The following is a 12,105-nucleotide window of genomic DNA, read 5'->3' as shown; positions in this document are numbered from 1 at the left end:
TCGTAAATTAGTCGCGCGAAAGTAGTTTACCGGGCGATTAAGTAATTAAACCGACTTCCAATGGATAAACTAATAATAAGACAGGCCTAGACTGGATTAAGTATTTTGATAAATATACCAGATCGTAGACGAAGGGTCGCTACCGCCTCCTGATTCTCGACGGCTACGAGAGCCACATTTCGGCCAAATTCGAGGCATATTACCAGGATAACGACATTATTACTATTAGTATGCCTCCCTACTTATCGCACCTGCTCTAACTTTTCGATATAGCACTTTATTCGCCTTTAAAGCGTGTTTATTCGAAGGAAATCGAGCTATTTATTAAGGCCTCGATAAACTATATTACGAAGCTTAAGTTTTTTATCGCGTTTAAAGCTATATATTTCGCTATTTTTACAAAAGCTAATATTAAATTTAAATTTAACGTATCCGGCTTAGTACCTTATAACCCGGACGAGGTAATTAATAAGCTAGATATACGTCTCCGGACGTTTACACTTAGCTCATCCCGTCCGGGGACGGCTAGTACTTACGACCCTTAAACGCCGTTTAACCCCCAATAAATAACTAAGCACTCTACTTATATTAAAAAGAGGGTGTTTACCCATTAAAAAAGCTCTCCGACGCCGATTTTAAATGCGGTAGACCAGATAGCGAAGGGTATAACTAAAATAGCCCATGAAATAACCCTTATACATAATCGGATACGTACTTTAAAAGAGGCCAATTTAGCCCTTTCGAAGCGCCGGAGAGTTAAAAAATCGCGAGTCCAGCTTGGAGGAGCCCTTACGATTAAGGAATCTCGAAGGCTGCAGGACGAGAAGGCAAAAGGGAAGCGTTCAGCGACTAACGAAGGCGAAAATGGTGGTTTATCAAAGCGGCGCGCGACGGGCGGCAGGCGCTGTGGCATTTACGGCCAAACAGGTCATAATACGCGAACATGTGAAAAAGATATAGAATTAAATAGCGATTCGGATAGCGAGTAATTTTAATTAATTTAAAGTGTCGTGGTTAAAATAACTTTTATAAAAATGTCGAGAAGTAATAAAAGTAGACCACTTAATGATACGGGCCACTCAATGGTAAACCACGTTATGCATTTTTACATTATACATCTACCGCATGCTACCTAAGATATCTTGTGCAAGGCTTGGCGCCTAGCAGTCACTGTGTGTGCGTGACGTCTTGTTACGAGACGACAAATACAGTGTAATACATGTTTTAGCATCTTCAAATATGAATGGGAGCCAAGCAAATGATAAGTACGTCCGTCGACAACCCCATTCAGCATCTACGTCATTCAAGGATCTTTGGCATATCATCACGCAGCAGCACAAATTAGAGTACTTACCGATATATCATGTACTTGACGTAGGGTCATTGAGAGAGAACACTAGGTAGTGTATGATGGGAACCTGTATGTATGTAGGGCTATGTCAGCAAACTGATCAGAAGAAGTCGATGTGCTTTTGTAGACAAGCCAAAATAAATGCGCCAATGTTCAGAGACTGTGTAACATGGTTGAAGTTCTCGGTCTTCGCTGCCGGTGAGCAGCTCCTGATCTAGAGCTAAAGAGTATCATCATGTATGGCGGTTTTGGATGCCCACTAGGCAGAGCCAAAGAGACGAGAAAGAGAAAGAAAAGGAGGCAAAGAGAAAGAAGATATGCGCTTACCTGAGCAGTGAAACAGGCCAACCTCCCAACAACCCCGACCTAAATGGTTAGCAAGGGCGCCGAGCCGGCGCAAGCTGTCTTAGAAAGCTCGAGTCGCTCGATGCCCCCGTCCGCAGGTGAATTGGGTCGTTGCGAGAGTGAGAGCACCATATCGAAGGAAAGCTCGAGAGAATTGGGCACCTCAAGGCTTCCATCGTGCAACAACATTGCTTGTTCTTCTCAGACTACTTCTCTACCCACTAGCGCTCCCCTCAACCGCCACCGTTCTTGATGCAGCCATCTCGTGACCATGCACTGCATCCTCTCCCCTGTGAACTGCAACATCCAGTCTTTCCCCATCTCTCGATCCACAGCATGTCAATCGTCTGTCGTGTTTGTCGTCCGATTCGTGAAGAGAAAGAGTCTTGCCTTTCGATGAAGCAAAGGAAATAAACGGCGTATGTGTAGGTGATGGATCCAATGCTAAGTCAAACCGAGGTAGTGACTTTGGTCCTTCGGGTATAGCCCTGCCGTTGGTGATACAAGTACTGTCGCCACATGTCGTGATCAGCCACCTTCCATCCATGGAATTGACCATTGGACATGTCAGCGGTCTAACCAATAAACAGAACTCAATTGCATGAAATGAGATATGCTTTTGGTTGATCCCAGGCGCCGTGAGTTGCTCGTATGGCCCAAGCCAGGTGTGTGGTTAAACGTCGTGAAGGTCGTAGGAAATAATGGGTGGTTCCGCTAAGGGTCATGTAGGGCAAAAAAGAAGTTGTTAGGGACTTATGCTCCAGAACGATGCCGAGGAGCGGCGAATGAAGCAATGATCCCGGCATGGTGATGTTGCTACCAAGATATCCAGAGCCACGAAAGATGAGTAAGTCCGTACTCATAGTCGATCGAGCCCAAGCCGTAATTAGGAAATGTGATAAGAGTAAGGAAAATTGTGTTATGCGTTTCGAAAAAGCCGTGTTTGATGAGTAAGTCATGTTGGCTTCTGAGCGCCAGAACCCGCGTTGTTCGTTCGTATCGTCGTCAGCATTCGCCCCAACTGCAACCATCTTGACTTTTACAAACTGCAGGTCAAGCCCCACGGGATATGGTTCCGCGCAGGGTGGCTTTAAGCAACAGGAGGGATGGGCGCCGCGCTGGTCATATCGACATCGGGGACACCGGGGACGCCACCAGGGACGCCAGGTACACCGACACCGGGTACACCGGGGACACCAGGAACTCCACCGGGGACACCAGGGACGCCGCCAGGCACTCCTACAGGAACGCCCGGGACGCCAGGCATCTCACCAGCGGCAGCCTTCTGGGGGCAATCGCGGGAGATGTGACCAGCCTCACCACACTGGTAGCAGGTCTTGCCAGCAGTGTTCAGAGGTCCGCCGTTGGGGGCTGTGCAGTCCCGCGAGATGTGTCCGAGCTTGCCACAGGCGTAGCACTTCATGGCCTGAGCCTGGCAATCCCGGGCAAAGTGGTTGGGGCCGCCGCACTTGTAGCAGGTGGCAGCCCGAGGACCGGCGAAACCACCACGGCCGCCGAAGCCACCTCCGTAGGCTCCACGCCCAACGGGAGGACCTCCACGGCCCATGTTGACGCCGGCGGGGTTAGGGCACGCGCGAGCCAAGTGACCCGGCTGGCCGCAGTTGTAGCAGCGGCCGCTGGTTCCGGCGCCGCTCAAGCGCAGGGTAGGGCAGTCGGCCTGAACATGGCCAAGGCCCTGGCAGTGGTAGCACTGCTTAGCCTCGGTAGTGCGAGGCAGGGGGCACTGGTTGGACTCGTGACCTGGTATCCAGTCAGTAAAAAGCTGAGGTATATGTTTGACAGCAGAGCTATTGGTGCTTCTCTTACCTGGCTGCTTGCAGTTGTAGCAAAGGCGCTCGGCCGAAGAGCAAACCTCGGCATAGTGGCCAACGTTGCCACACTTGTAGCAAGCCCGACGCGACAGAGACGACATTGCGACGAGTTTATGAGTCTGTATAGTTCCATCGTCAGCGCGACATTTCACATAGGCTTGGTCGCCATTTGTCCATTGGTCAATGACGCGTTTGCAGCGGTGTGGTTTGAGCGCCACCTCTGCAGTCGGTGCAGTTTGGTCCAATCGAAGCCATTCCTCAATAGTGGTCGCAGGCATGGTTGTCGCCAAGTGTCCAGTTGCTTGATAGTTGGATATTATCATCGAAGGCTGCGGTCGTCATTGCGCCGATAGCCCGCAGCTGGACACTTCATCCGAGGCCATCCGGGTAAACGTATTTATGCGTGAAAGGATGGGCGAAATGGAAGCGTGGGCGGGTGCTGGGTGTGGCAGACGACTTGCTCAGGTGTAGCCCCCCACGATTGGTTGGAGTAGCAGCAGCAAGCAGTGCCGGGCCGCGCGCTATCGCACCACACCCTCCGACGGACAACGCACTCTCGCACACACCACACCTCGGATCCAGAGACACACACCCACACCTTTGGGCTCTTCAGCTCCAAGGCAGGGCAGGGCCAGGTATTAAGTACGGTGGTATGTAGCACAGAGGACACGGCCCACGTTTTCCAGAACACCTGCAGGATGCATGGAATTTGTGCGACCCCGGCGCATTTGTCTGATTCTTCAAGTCGTCGGAATAGCTTATTTCTTCTTCAGAATTTCCGCGTGCTCATCTGCCCGTTGTAAGTGTGTGCCGCATCGCATTGTTGCACACACCACACAAGAAATGCGTGCGACATATATCGATTCGTCGCGGGACGGATTGAGACGTTGAGCAGCTGAGCCAAGCCATGGTTGCGACAAGGCAAGCGGAGCGTCGCGCGCACGGATGATGCGATGCGCCAGAAGCAGAACCACAGCGGGGTTGTTCGAGCGGGAGGGGTTTCTGAGCGACTTGAAGATGCGCAGCTGGTGAGGAAAGCGAAGAAGAAAGAGTCTGGCGCAGCAGCGGTAATATTTATAGTACTGTTGGCAAGTTCCGAATGACGAGGTGTGCATTTGTCGAAATTGGTGTTGCTTAAAGTTTTGGCCACGAGGGTTCAGCCCCCTCCTGTGGATGCGCCGCCATGGGTATGACAGAATTGCTCCCGAGGCTCGTCGCAATCCAGAGGTGGGCTCGGAATAGACTCTTCTCAAGGGGCCACAGGAGCGGTGGTGCTCGTTTTGAGGGTGTTGAACCGGGACCGGCGCCCACCATCGTTGGAACCACGCAAGCCCAAACAGAGTCCGGCTTCAAAACAGAGAGGGAGAAAAAGAGGCGCCCATGGACAGATGGCGGACTGTTGGATGCGCAAAAAAGTTTAAAAAACAGAAAATAGCTCTCTTACCTGTCACGAAAATATAATAAAGGCCGGAATATTCCCTTGGAGCTTTCCTATCCGTCTTCTTCAAGCAACCTTCTTCTTCTTCTTCCTAGCGACTTCGGCACCGAATCAACCACCGGAAAGAAAAGTAGGAAATTTTTTCTTTCACAAAAAGACGATGTGGGAGGAAAAAAGGGAAAGAGTAATAGAAGGGGGAGGGATGGGGAGGAAAAGAGGGCAAGAGATGAGCCCAAGTGGGAATTGGAATGGAAACCGACCGATTCGAGAAATGGAGACCAGAGACCCACGAACCGAACGTGCCAGTCAGCCCGCCCGCCCGCCCGCTTCGTGATGATGCGTTTCTGTGTGTGTGTGTGTGTGTGTGTGTGTCTTGTCTTGTCTTGCCTGTCCTTTTCCCTGGGCCTGGTCACCAAAAAAAAGCAAAGCCCCCTTGCAAGCCTGCACAGCGCCAGGGACGGGGGCCGGGGGAAGGGGAAGCAGAAGGGGAAGGGAGGCCAGGAATGGGATTGGGTTTTCGAGACAAGCGCCAAAAGCCAAGTGCAGCACACTGGTTTGGGGCGGGTTGGTGGTGGTAGCACTGCCAGAAGAGAGGTCATTCATCATTCCATCAGGCTGGTTCATGTCGGGCCATGGCTAGCTCGATATGCAGCCAGGGGTGGTTCCGGAGGGAGTCTAGGTCACAGTTTTTCAGGTCACAGGTCTACCTACTACTTGCTCCCTGCAGCTTCCAAGGCTCAGAAAAGGAAAACTGGCCACAACGCCCATGCGACGGCTGCATCCAATGCATAATTTGCTGATAGGTCTCGATCGTGAGACGGAAAAGATCCGCACGGGCAAATTACCCAGGTTGGTGTTTTGGCTTTGTTGCCTCAGCCGGACATGATGTACCGGGCGAAGAAGACCATGTTGGGACGAGCAGGAGGTAGGCATGTAGGTAAGCTGCCAAACCTGGGCAAGTGTGTGTGTTGTGTGCAGGATGATGATATCCCAAAGGCCTGGCGATGCCCAACTGACAGGCTCTCACGTCAGGCTACGTCTTATTAGGCGCTGACTGTCATTTGAAAGCAAGAGAGCCATGTAACTAACTGCTTGCCTAGGTAGGCGATGATGGTGGTGCTCGCTCCTCGCTTGGCTGGTTTTCCATGTCCACTGGGATATCGTTTGCAAGCTGTGACCATGGCATGTCGGATATGCACCCACTCTTCAGCTAATAATGCGAAGTCTAGAGCGGTCCGACTCCTCCATGAGTCAAGCAAACCTTGGGTAGACCGACTCGTAACGAGAGGAGGTGCTACATATCTTGGCCAGCAAACTAGAAAGGGATATCGTGCATGCGATCAACCGCTGAAGGCTCGCCTACCTGCCTCGTCATATCCAAAGCCGCATTTGCTGAATCCCAATGAATATCTGGGCCGAAAACCCCAGGGCGCACGGGGAGGCAGTTCTGGAGGGAGGGGGAGGGGGTTTACTACGGCCCCTAACCCCACATCGAAGGGGAACCGAGATCCTTAACCCTTGCACCAGAATGTGGCCCGTGACTCGATGGCCGGCCTGTTGCTGTTGCTGGCCGTCGCTCAGATGATGTGTCCATGTACGATGAAAGCCAGATGTCAAATGTGAGTGATAGTGTATGGAACCAGCTGTGCGCGCTTCATTAATTGCCCGTCGTCTGGGTCCGCATCTGGACTTGCGCGAGGCTGGCTGAAAGTTTGCGCTGGCGCTGACAGGTCTCTTTTCCCGCACGTGGGCGTCCAGTTGTCCCGCTTCGCGACACGCTTACTGCGCATATGCAATTTACTGCAGAGGCCAATCACAGTGCCGTCGCATGATCGATCCTGCGAACATGAACTGATAAGTATCCGATGTCTTTTTCCTGTTGGTCCGTCACCACCGTAGCTGAAATGAGGCCAGTTTCCATTGAACTGGATGTGGTCTCTGTTCCGTAGCTCATGCGTGATATTAATAGAAGCGAAAGCAACGCGTTTCAACAAGCTGCCTGTCCTGACGTTATATCAATGATCTCATGAAGGGGCCAAACCAATATAGAACTGACAAGGCCGGGCAATGGCCGAGGTCGATTTGGAAATAAGACTGAGAAGTAGCTAAGAGTTGGTGGTTTACCATCATCTTTCAACACCAGCCCGATTAAAATACCTTGATTCGTTCTCGTAGGGTGTTCACGGGGATTATAGCTAGATTTTATTTTATTTATCCCGTTATCTCTGCCATCAGTTAGTCCTGCTACATGCAAAATCGCGAGCAGAGGGAGGACTACACTGCCTTATCCAAGTTCTCACCGCATGCATTTGGGTATCTCTATAATAAGCCATATTGTCAAGCCCATGATGTATCTCATGAAATCCAAAACGCCCCTCCCGTTCGACAGAAGCATACCAAAACTCCAATGCCAGAGACTAATACCCTACTATAGGCTCTCCAAGGGTCTTGCCCAGCGCAACGAGCGTTTTCTCATAAACCTTCGCCACGTTCATATACAGCTCTTCGTCATCGTCATCATCATCTGGCTCATATGCATCAGTTGGTTGATCTGGCGGTTCCGAGGTACTACGATGTGGCGGTGTTCGCGCCAGAGCAGGTGTGGCCGTCTCGCCTATGTTTCCATTTCCTCCTGTGTTATCGCCGTCGTCGTCGTCGTCGTCATCTTCATCCTCGAGCGCAAAGTGAAACTTCCCGTCATTCTTTGACGCCTCCATCCCCGTAAGGCTCTCCTTTGAGAAAAGTGTAGATGGCACCGGTGTCGAATTTTCGTCTTCCAGCTTGACGAAGGGTGATTCGGTCACTGGTCTGTTTTCCGGCGATTCAGTCTTTTGTCTCTTAGGTGGGGATGAGGATTCCTCCTTGATCTCATTTTCATCTTCCGCCTTTGCGTGAGTCTCTTCTTCGATCCGTTTTCTCTTTTCGCCGTGTGGTGTTGCTTGGGCTCTAGCCGGTGTTGCTTGGCCCCTGGACGGGGGTATAGACTCGTCTTCTTCTGGCAGGTAGGTCTCGACTTCGTCGACATTGCTCATGACCACGGCGATCAACAGGCGCGTTTGCTCTGCCAGACTCTTGCAGCGCACCATGTCGGTCTTGGTCATGCCTTTCCTTGTGTTCTGCTCGAAGCCCGGCAGCGTCTCGCCCGAGCGAATATCTTTCCCCGCCAGTAGACTCGCAAAGCAGTGATCCAACTTCTTCAGCAGTTGGAACGTAGCCGTCGGCGCCGGTTCGAACGCCTCGATGTAGTCTGTGAAGGCCAGGGCGATGTTGAGAAGGTATGGCACCTGGATGCTAGGCGTGCCCGAGAACCAAAGCACGAAGATAACCTCCTCGAGGTCGTGGCATACTTCTTCGAAGCCATCATAGCCTGTGACGGTGTCGGCGGGGTCGGGGATTCCGTGTTTCTTCACATAGCGCCTTGAGATGTGAAGAAGGCGGCTCTCGGCGTACTTGCGCGCATATTCTTCTTTGCGCGAACCGGGGACTAGGGGTTTCGATCTCGGGTGAGGCAAGCCAGCTGCGGCGCGACTGGATGCGGTGCTGGGAGCGGGTGATGGGAGTGTGGGCGGGACAAAGCCACCCGCGTTGGCGTACCGTGGGGTGTCGGCCATGCTTGGTTGATGGGATTAAGATGCAATTTGATGATGAATGCCAAAACATTCAATGGGATAGGGGTTTCCGGGTCTCAATTCAAAGAAGAATGCTCGCCTGGAAGGGCACCCAGTGAGAGGTCTTGATGACATTCCAGCTCCGAGGTACATGGCGTTTGTATCATGATGTGACGCCATTGGGTGACAGGAGGGCAGCTTTCGGAGATTCCCGCATGACCCCCACCTGTTAAGGTACGTACTCCCACTCAAGGCTCTTTTTTTATCGTTATCTTCAGCCTTGGAAGCGTCCGAGCTTGTGTCCATTGAATGATGCGAAGCTTTTTTAATTGTTCAGTGCTATTTCATCATCGCAAGATATCCTCACCAGCCATCACCACCCCTCCGACTCCACCGTCGCATACGCACTTGAACGACCACCGTCTTTCCCAATCGTATATATCATCAATCCTCACTACAAAATGGCTCCCCAAAAGTCTCTCGGTGGCGGCTCCCGTCGCGCCCCCAAGGGCATCTTCGGTCAGACCTTCGATGCCATCACTTCGCCGGACAACGCCGCTGTTGTGCGAAGCGTCGCTGTCTTTGGTGTATGTATTTCCTCCGGCCTTGCATATAAATTAATTGTTGTTCATTGCTAATTTTTCCCTCCCTAGGCCGCCGTAGCTTTCCTGTCGACATCCTGGGCGGAACTTCTCCTCACTCCGTGAGTTTTTCCCAATGCGCCCTTCGTTGCCCAACCACACTAATCCAGCCTGTAGCGCATAAACGAATCTACACGATAGAAGGAATACACGAATAGTTAGCGGGGAACAAGAGAACCAACTGCTACTGTACACTATAATGACGCCACAAGATGTACGATAGATGAATCTGCATTCGGAGGTGATGCGCAAAGATCCGAGTGCGTCACGGTGCTGCTTCCGGGTAAAACTGGGTAGATAAACTCTGCTCGATGTGAATACGCCGAGAGATTATCAACTCGCTGGACGATGTCCATGGTTAGACCCCAAACACCTACAGAATCGCTACGACTTGCGCCTCCTGGATCCGGCTGGATCATGCAAAGGAACAGCTATGTCTGTGCTATTCTGAATATATCGTTTTCAACTCCCGGATACGCTCCTTTACCTATTGGTCGGTGAATGCTTATCGAAATTCAAGTCTCAGTGTGGGCATGGTGTATTCCCAGACTTGGGTGGGTTATCAGTATTGGGACCTTTTGCAGCATCTGTTGCACACACACGGTGGATTGCTGCACTATGAGCGACTCCATGATAACTCGGACAGAACGGCAATAAACTGTATCTTGTCCTTGGACTCGTGAAGCCCGGAGGGCGTTTGGGCCATGGCTTAGGATTCTGTTGACAACCATTCACACTAATGTTTATTATGAAAACAACCCTCCTTGTCTAACACATCTGTTAACCTCGACGTGTTCGGTTCGGACTCATGTCACCCTAACTGGGATTATGCTCCGCCGCCATCTCGACCGAAGGTACTGACAACATCCTGGCACTACAACATGGACAGAGGGTCTCTGCGCCAACCAAGGCAATTCCGCCATCATTCCATCCTTTCCAGCGGGAACTCAAGCAGACCGTCACTATGACACGGCTGAGCACCTCGGCGACATCTGCTGTGGCTCACACGGCCTTGCGACCCTGTGCTCGAGTATCCCCTCTCTCAAGGAATTCGAGGTCGAGAGCCTGGTGAGTGCTACCGGCCTCGTGGAAAGCTAGAGCAGCCCGCTGGACTTCGAGCAGGGCTGGGGCTCGTCTTTTTTTTCATGGGGCGACGAGGACATCTCAGTGAAAGCTCGAGTCATAGCGCCTAAGTAACTCGTGCGCCAGGGCTTGTCTGAGGTGACCATCCCTTGCTAGACCGTGTGATGGACCGAAGCCGCGGTGACGGCATGTATAGGCACGCAGGAGGAAGGGCTGGTCGCGGTGCAGCTCATCGGAAGCCACACTGGGGCTGGATGGATGGGATGAGTTGGCCGAGGACTGCAGGATTGCTCTTGCACTCGAGCTGCGCTTTCACAGTATTCGATTCGCTGGCCACAGTTGACCGGGAAGGGATGAATTCTTTCTTAAAACGATGGTAGCTGCACAAACCGTGTCGCTAACTTTTACCCCTATCCGGAACCCGAGATCGAGTCAACCCCGTCAAGGCCGAGGTAGCCTTCCTTACTCCTGATCTTGGAGCCCGGCCAATACATAGGCTTGTCCTAAGGAATAAAGATCGATGTGGCCTTCTTGTCGTTCCATACCATCCGTTGACACCGACATTTCCATGATTAGGTGGGTATCTCGAGCCACCTTAGGCTCGCGGGGGTGAAAGGGTTCATACGCAACATGCCAATCAAACGGCCTCGAGATTTCTAAGCCACTTACAAGATCGGCCTTCAACCAGCGAAACCAAATACCTGACTTCCAAAACCGAGAGCCGACTGACTGATCGGTTTCTCTCATAATACTGGCATAGTATGTTTGCTGCATGCGCATTGGCCTAGCTACTTCCACCAGTAAACAATCCCATTAGATATCACTCAACAAACTCTAGTTCACTTCAAGCAGGAGCCAAAGAACCTACCTGCATCCCATAGACCCTGCGGCCACTATTATAACAGCCAGTAGGAGCTATCTAGTTGCAACAGACTGCTTACTACGGCAATGACGTAATCCCAGCTCGTGGCTCAACTTAACTCCATGCCATCCCATGCACCACCTAGGCAGAAGGAATACCTACCCACGAACATTGCATCCCATCATCGCAACACCTGTAGATTGCCTCAACTTGGAACATCTCTCGATTATATCCATCCTTCTTCTAAATCGAAACCAGCAGCCCGAGCCAGACTTACTTCTTCCCTGCTCACACACTTGCATACATCCATACATACACATACCCGCAATGTGGTCCACGCAACTGAGCCCGTTGGCCCGCCTCCTCCTCCTCCCGGCAGCAATGCTAGCAGCAGTACAAGTCCAAGCCACCTCCCTGGTCTACGCCGGCTGCTTCTCCTCCGCCCCCGGCTTCGTCAACTTGGGCCCTAACCCGTTCCAGTCCCGAGGCCTCTGCGCGAACCGCTGCAGACAGATCGACCAGTGGGTCATCGGGCTCGCCAACGGGACTAACTGCCTGTGCGGAGCCCATATACCGCCCACCCGTGACATCGTGGGCGACCGGCACTGCAACCTGCCCTGTAGCGGGTACGCCATGGAAATGTGTAAGTAGCAGGAGCGGAACAGAGCAGTGGCAGCAACTCCCTCCCTCCCCAGATCTACGTCGATCGCTTTGGTGATGGGTGTGGTTATGTTGATGACATGTTTGCAATGACACACGGCTTCTGGTTGACTAACAGAGCTGTGTAGGCGGAGGCAGGCAACACTTCAGCATCTTGATCCGCGATATCAATCAACTTCAGCAGCACTCGGGGAGCATGTCCGAGAAGCTGCCTGGGCTTAGGTCGGGGTCGTAGGGAGATCCCAACAAGGACGGAGTGATCAAGGACATCGAGCGGATCATGAA

At 52.1% G+C, this 12,105-nt stretch overlaps 4 protein-coding genes across 4 annotated transcripts; 2 read left to right on the top strand and 2 right to left on the bottom strand.

Annotated features, from left to right (window-relative positions):
- Positions 1–2,786: 2,786 nt before the first annotated feature.
- On the bottom strand, positions 2,787–3,629 carry PG997_014499 (zinc finger protein gis2 protein; the record flags this gene model as incomplete). The annotated part of the gene is made up of 2 exons (XM_066818813.1): positions 2,787–3,457; positions 3,524–3,629. The coding sequence occupies 2 exons, from the start codon at positions 3,627–3,629 to the stop codon at positions 2,787–2,789; spliced, it is 777 nt and encodes a 258-aa protein (XP_066661001.1).
- Positions 3,630–7,383: 3,754 nt separating this feature from the next.
- On the bottom strand, positions 7,384–8,577 carry PG997_014498 (uncharacterized protein; the record flags this gene model as incomplete). Its single annotated transcript, XM_066818812.1, has 1 exon — positions 7,384–8,577. The coding sequence occupies one exon, from the start codon at positions 8,575–8,577 to the stop codon at positions 7,384–7,386; it is 1,194 nt and encodes a 397-aa protein (XP_066661000.1).
- Positions 8,578–9,035: 458 nt separating this feature from the next.
- PG997_014497 (uncharacterized protein) lies at positions 9,036–9,339 on the top strand (the record flags this gene model as incomplete). Its single annotated transcript, XM_066818811.1, has 3 exons — positions 9,036–9,161; positions 9,228–9,277; positions 9,333–9,339. 3 exons carry the CDS (start codon positions 9,036–9,038, stop codon positions 9,337–9,339), a joined length of 183 nt encoding a protein of 60 aa, XP_066660999.1.
- Positions 9,340–11,487: 2,148 nt separating this feature from the next.
- PG997_014496 (uncharacterized protein) lies at positions 11,488–12,055 on the top strand (the record flags this gene model as incomplete). The annotated part of the gene is made up of 2 exons (XM_066818810.1): positions 11,488–11,803; positions 11,949–12,055. 2 exons carry the CDS (start codon positions 11,488–11,490, stop codon positions 12,053–12,055), a joined length of 423 nt encoding a protein of 140 aa, XP_066660998.1.
- Positions 12,056–12,105: the final 50 nt, after the last annotated feature.

Source organism: Apiospora hydei (genome assembly GCF_038363865.1).
Source record: "Apiospora hydei strain CBS 114990 chromosome Unknown utg000010l_segment0_segment0, whole genome shotgun sequence".
In the NCBI taxonomy this organism is placed as follows: Eukaryota; Fungi; Ascomycota; class Sordariomycetes; order Amphisphaeriales; family Apiosporaceae; genus Apiospora; species Apiospora hydei.
Note: the sequence above shows the minus strand (reverse complement) of the source record. Positions and strands in the feature narration are given on the sequence as shown.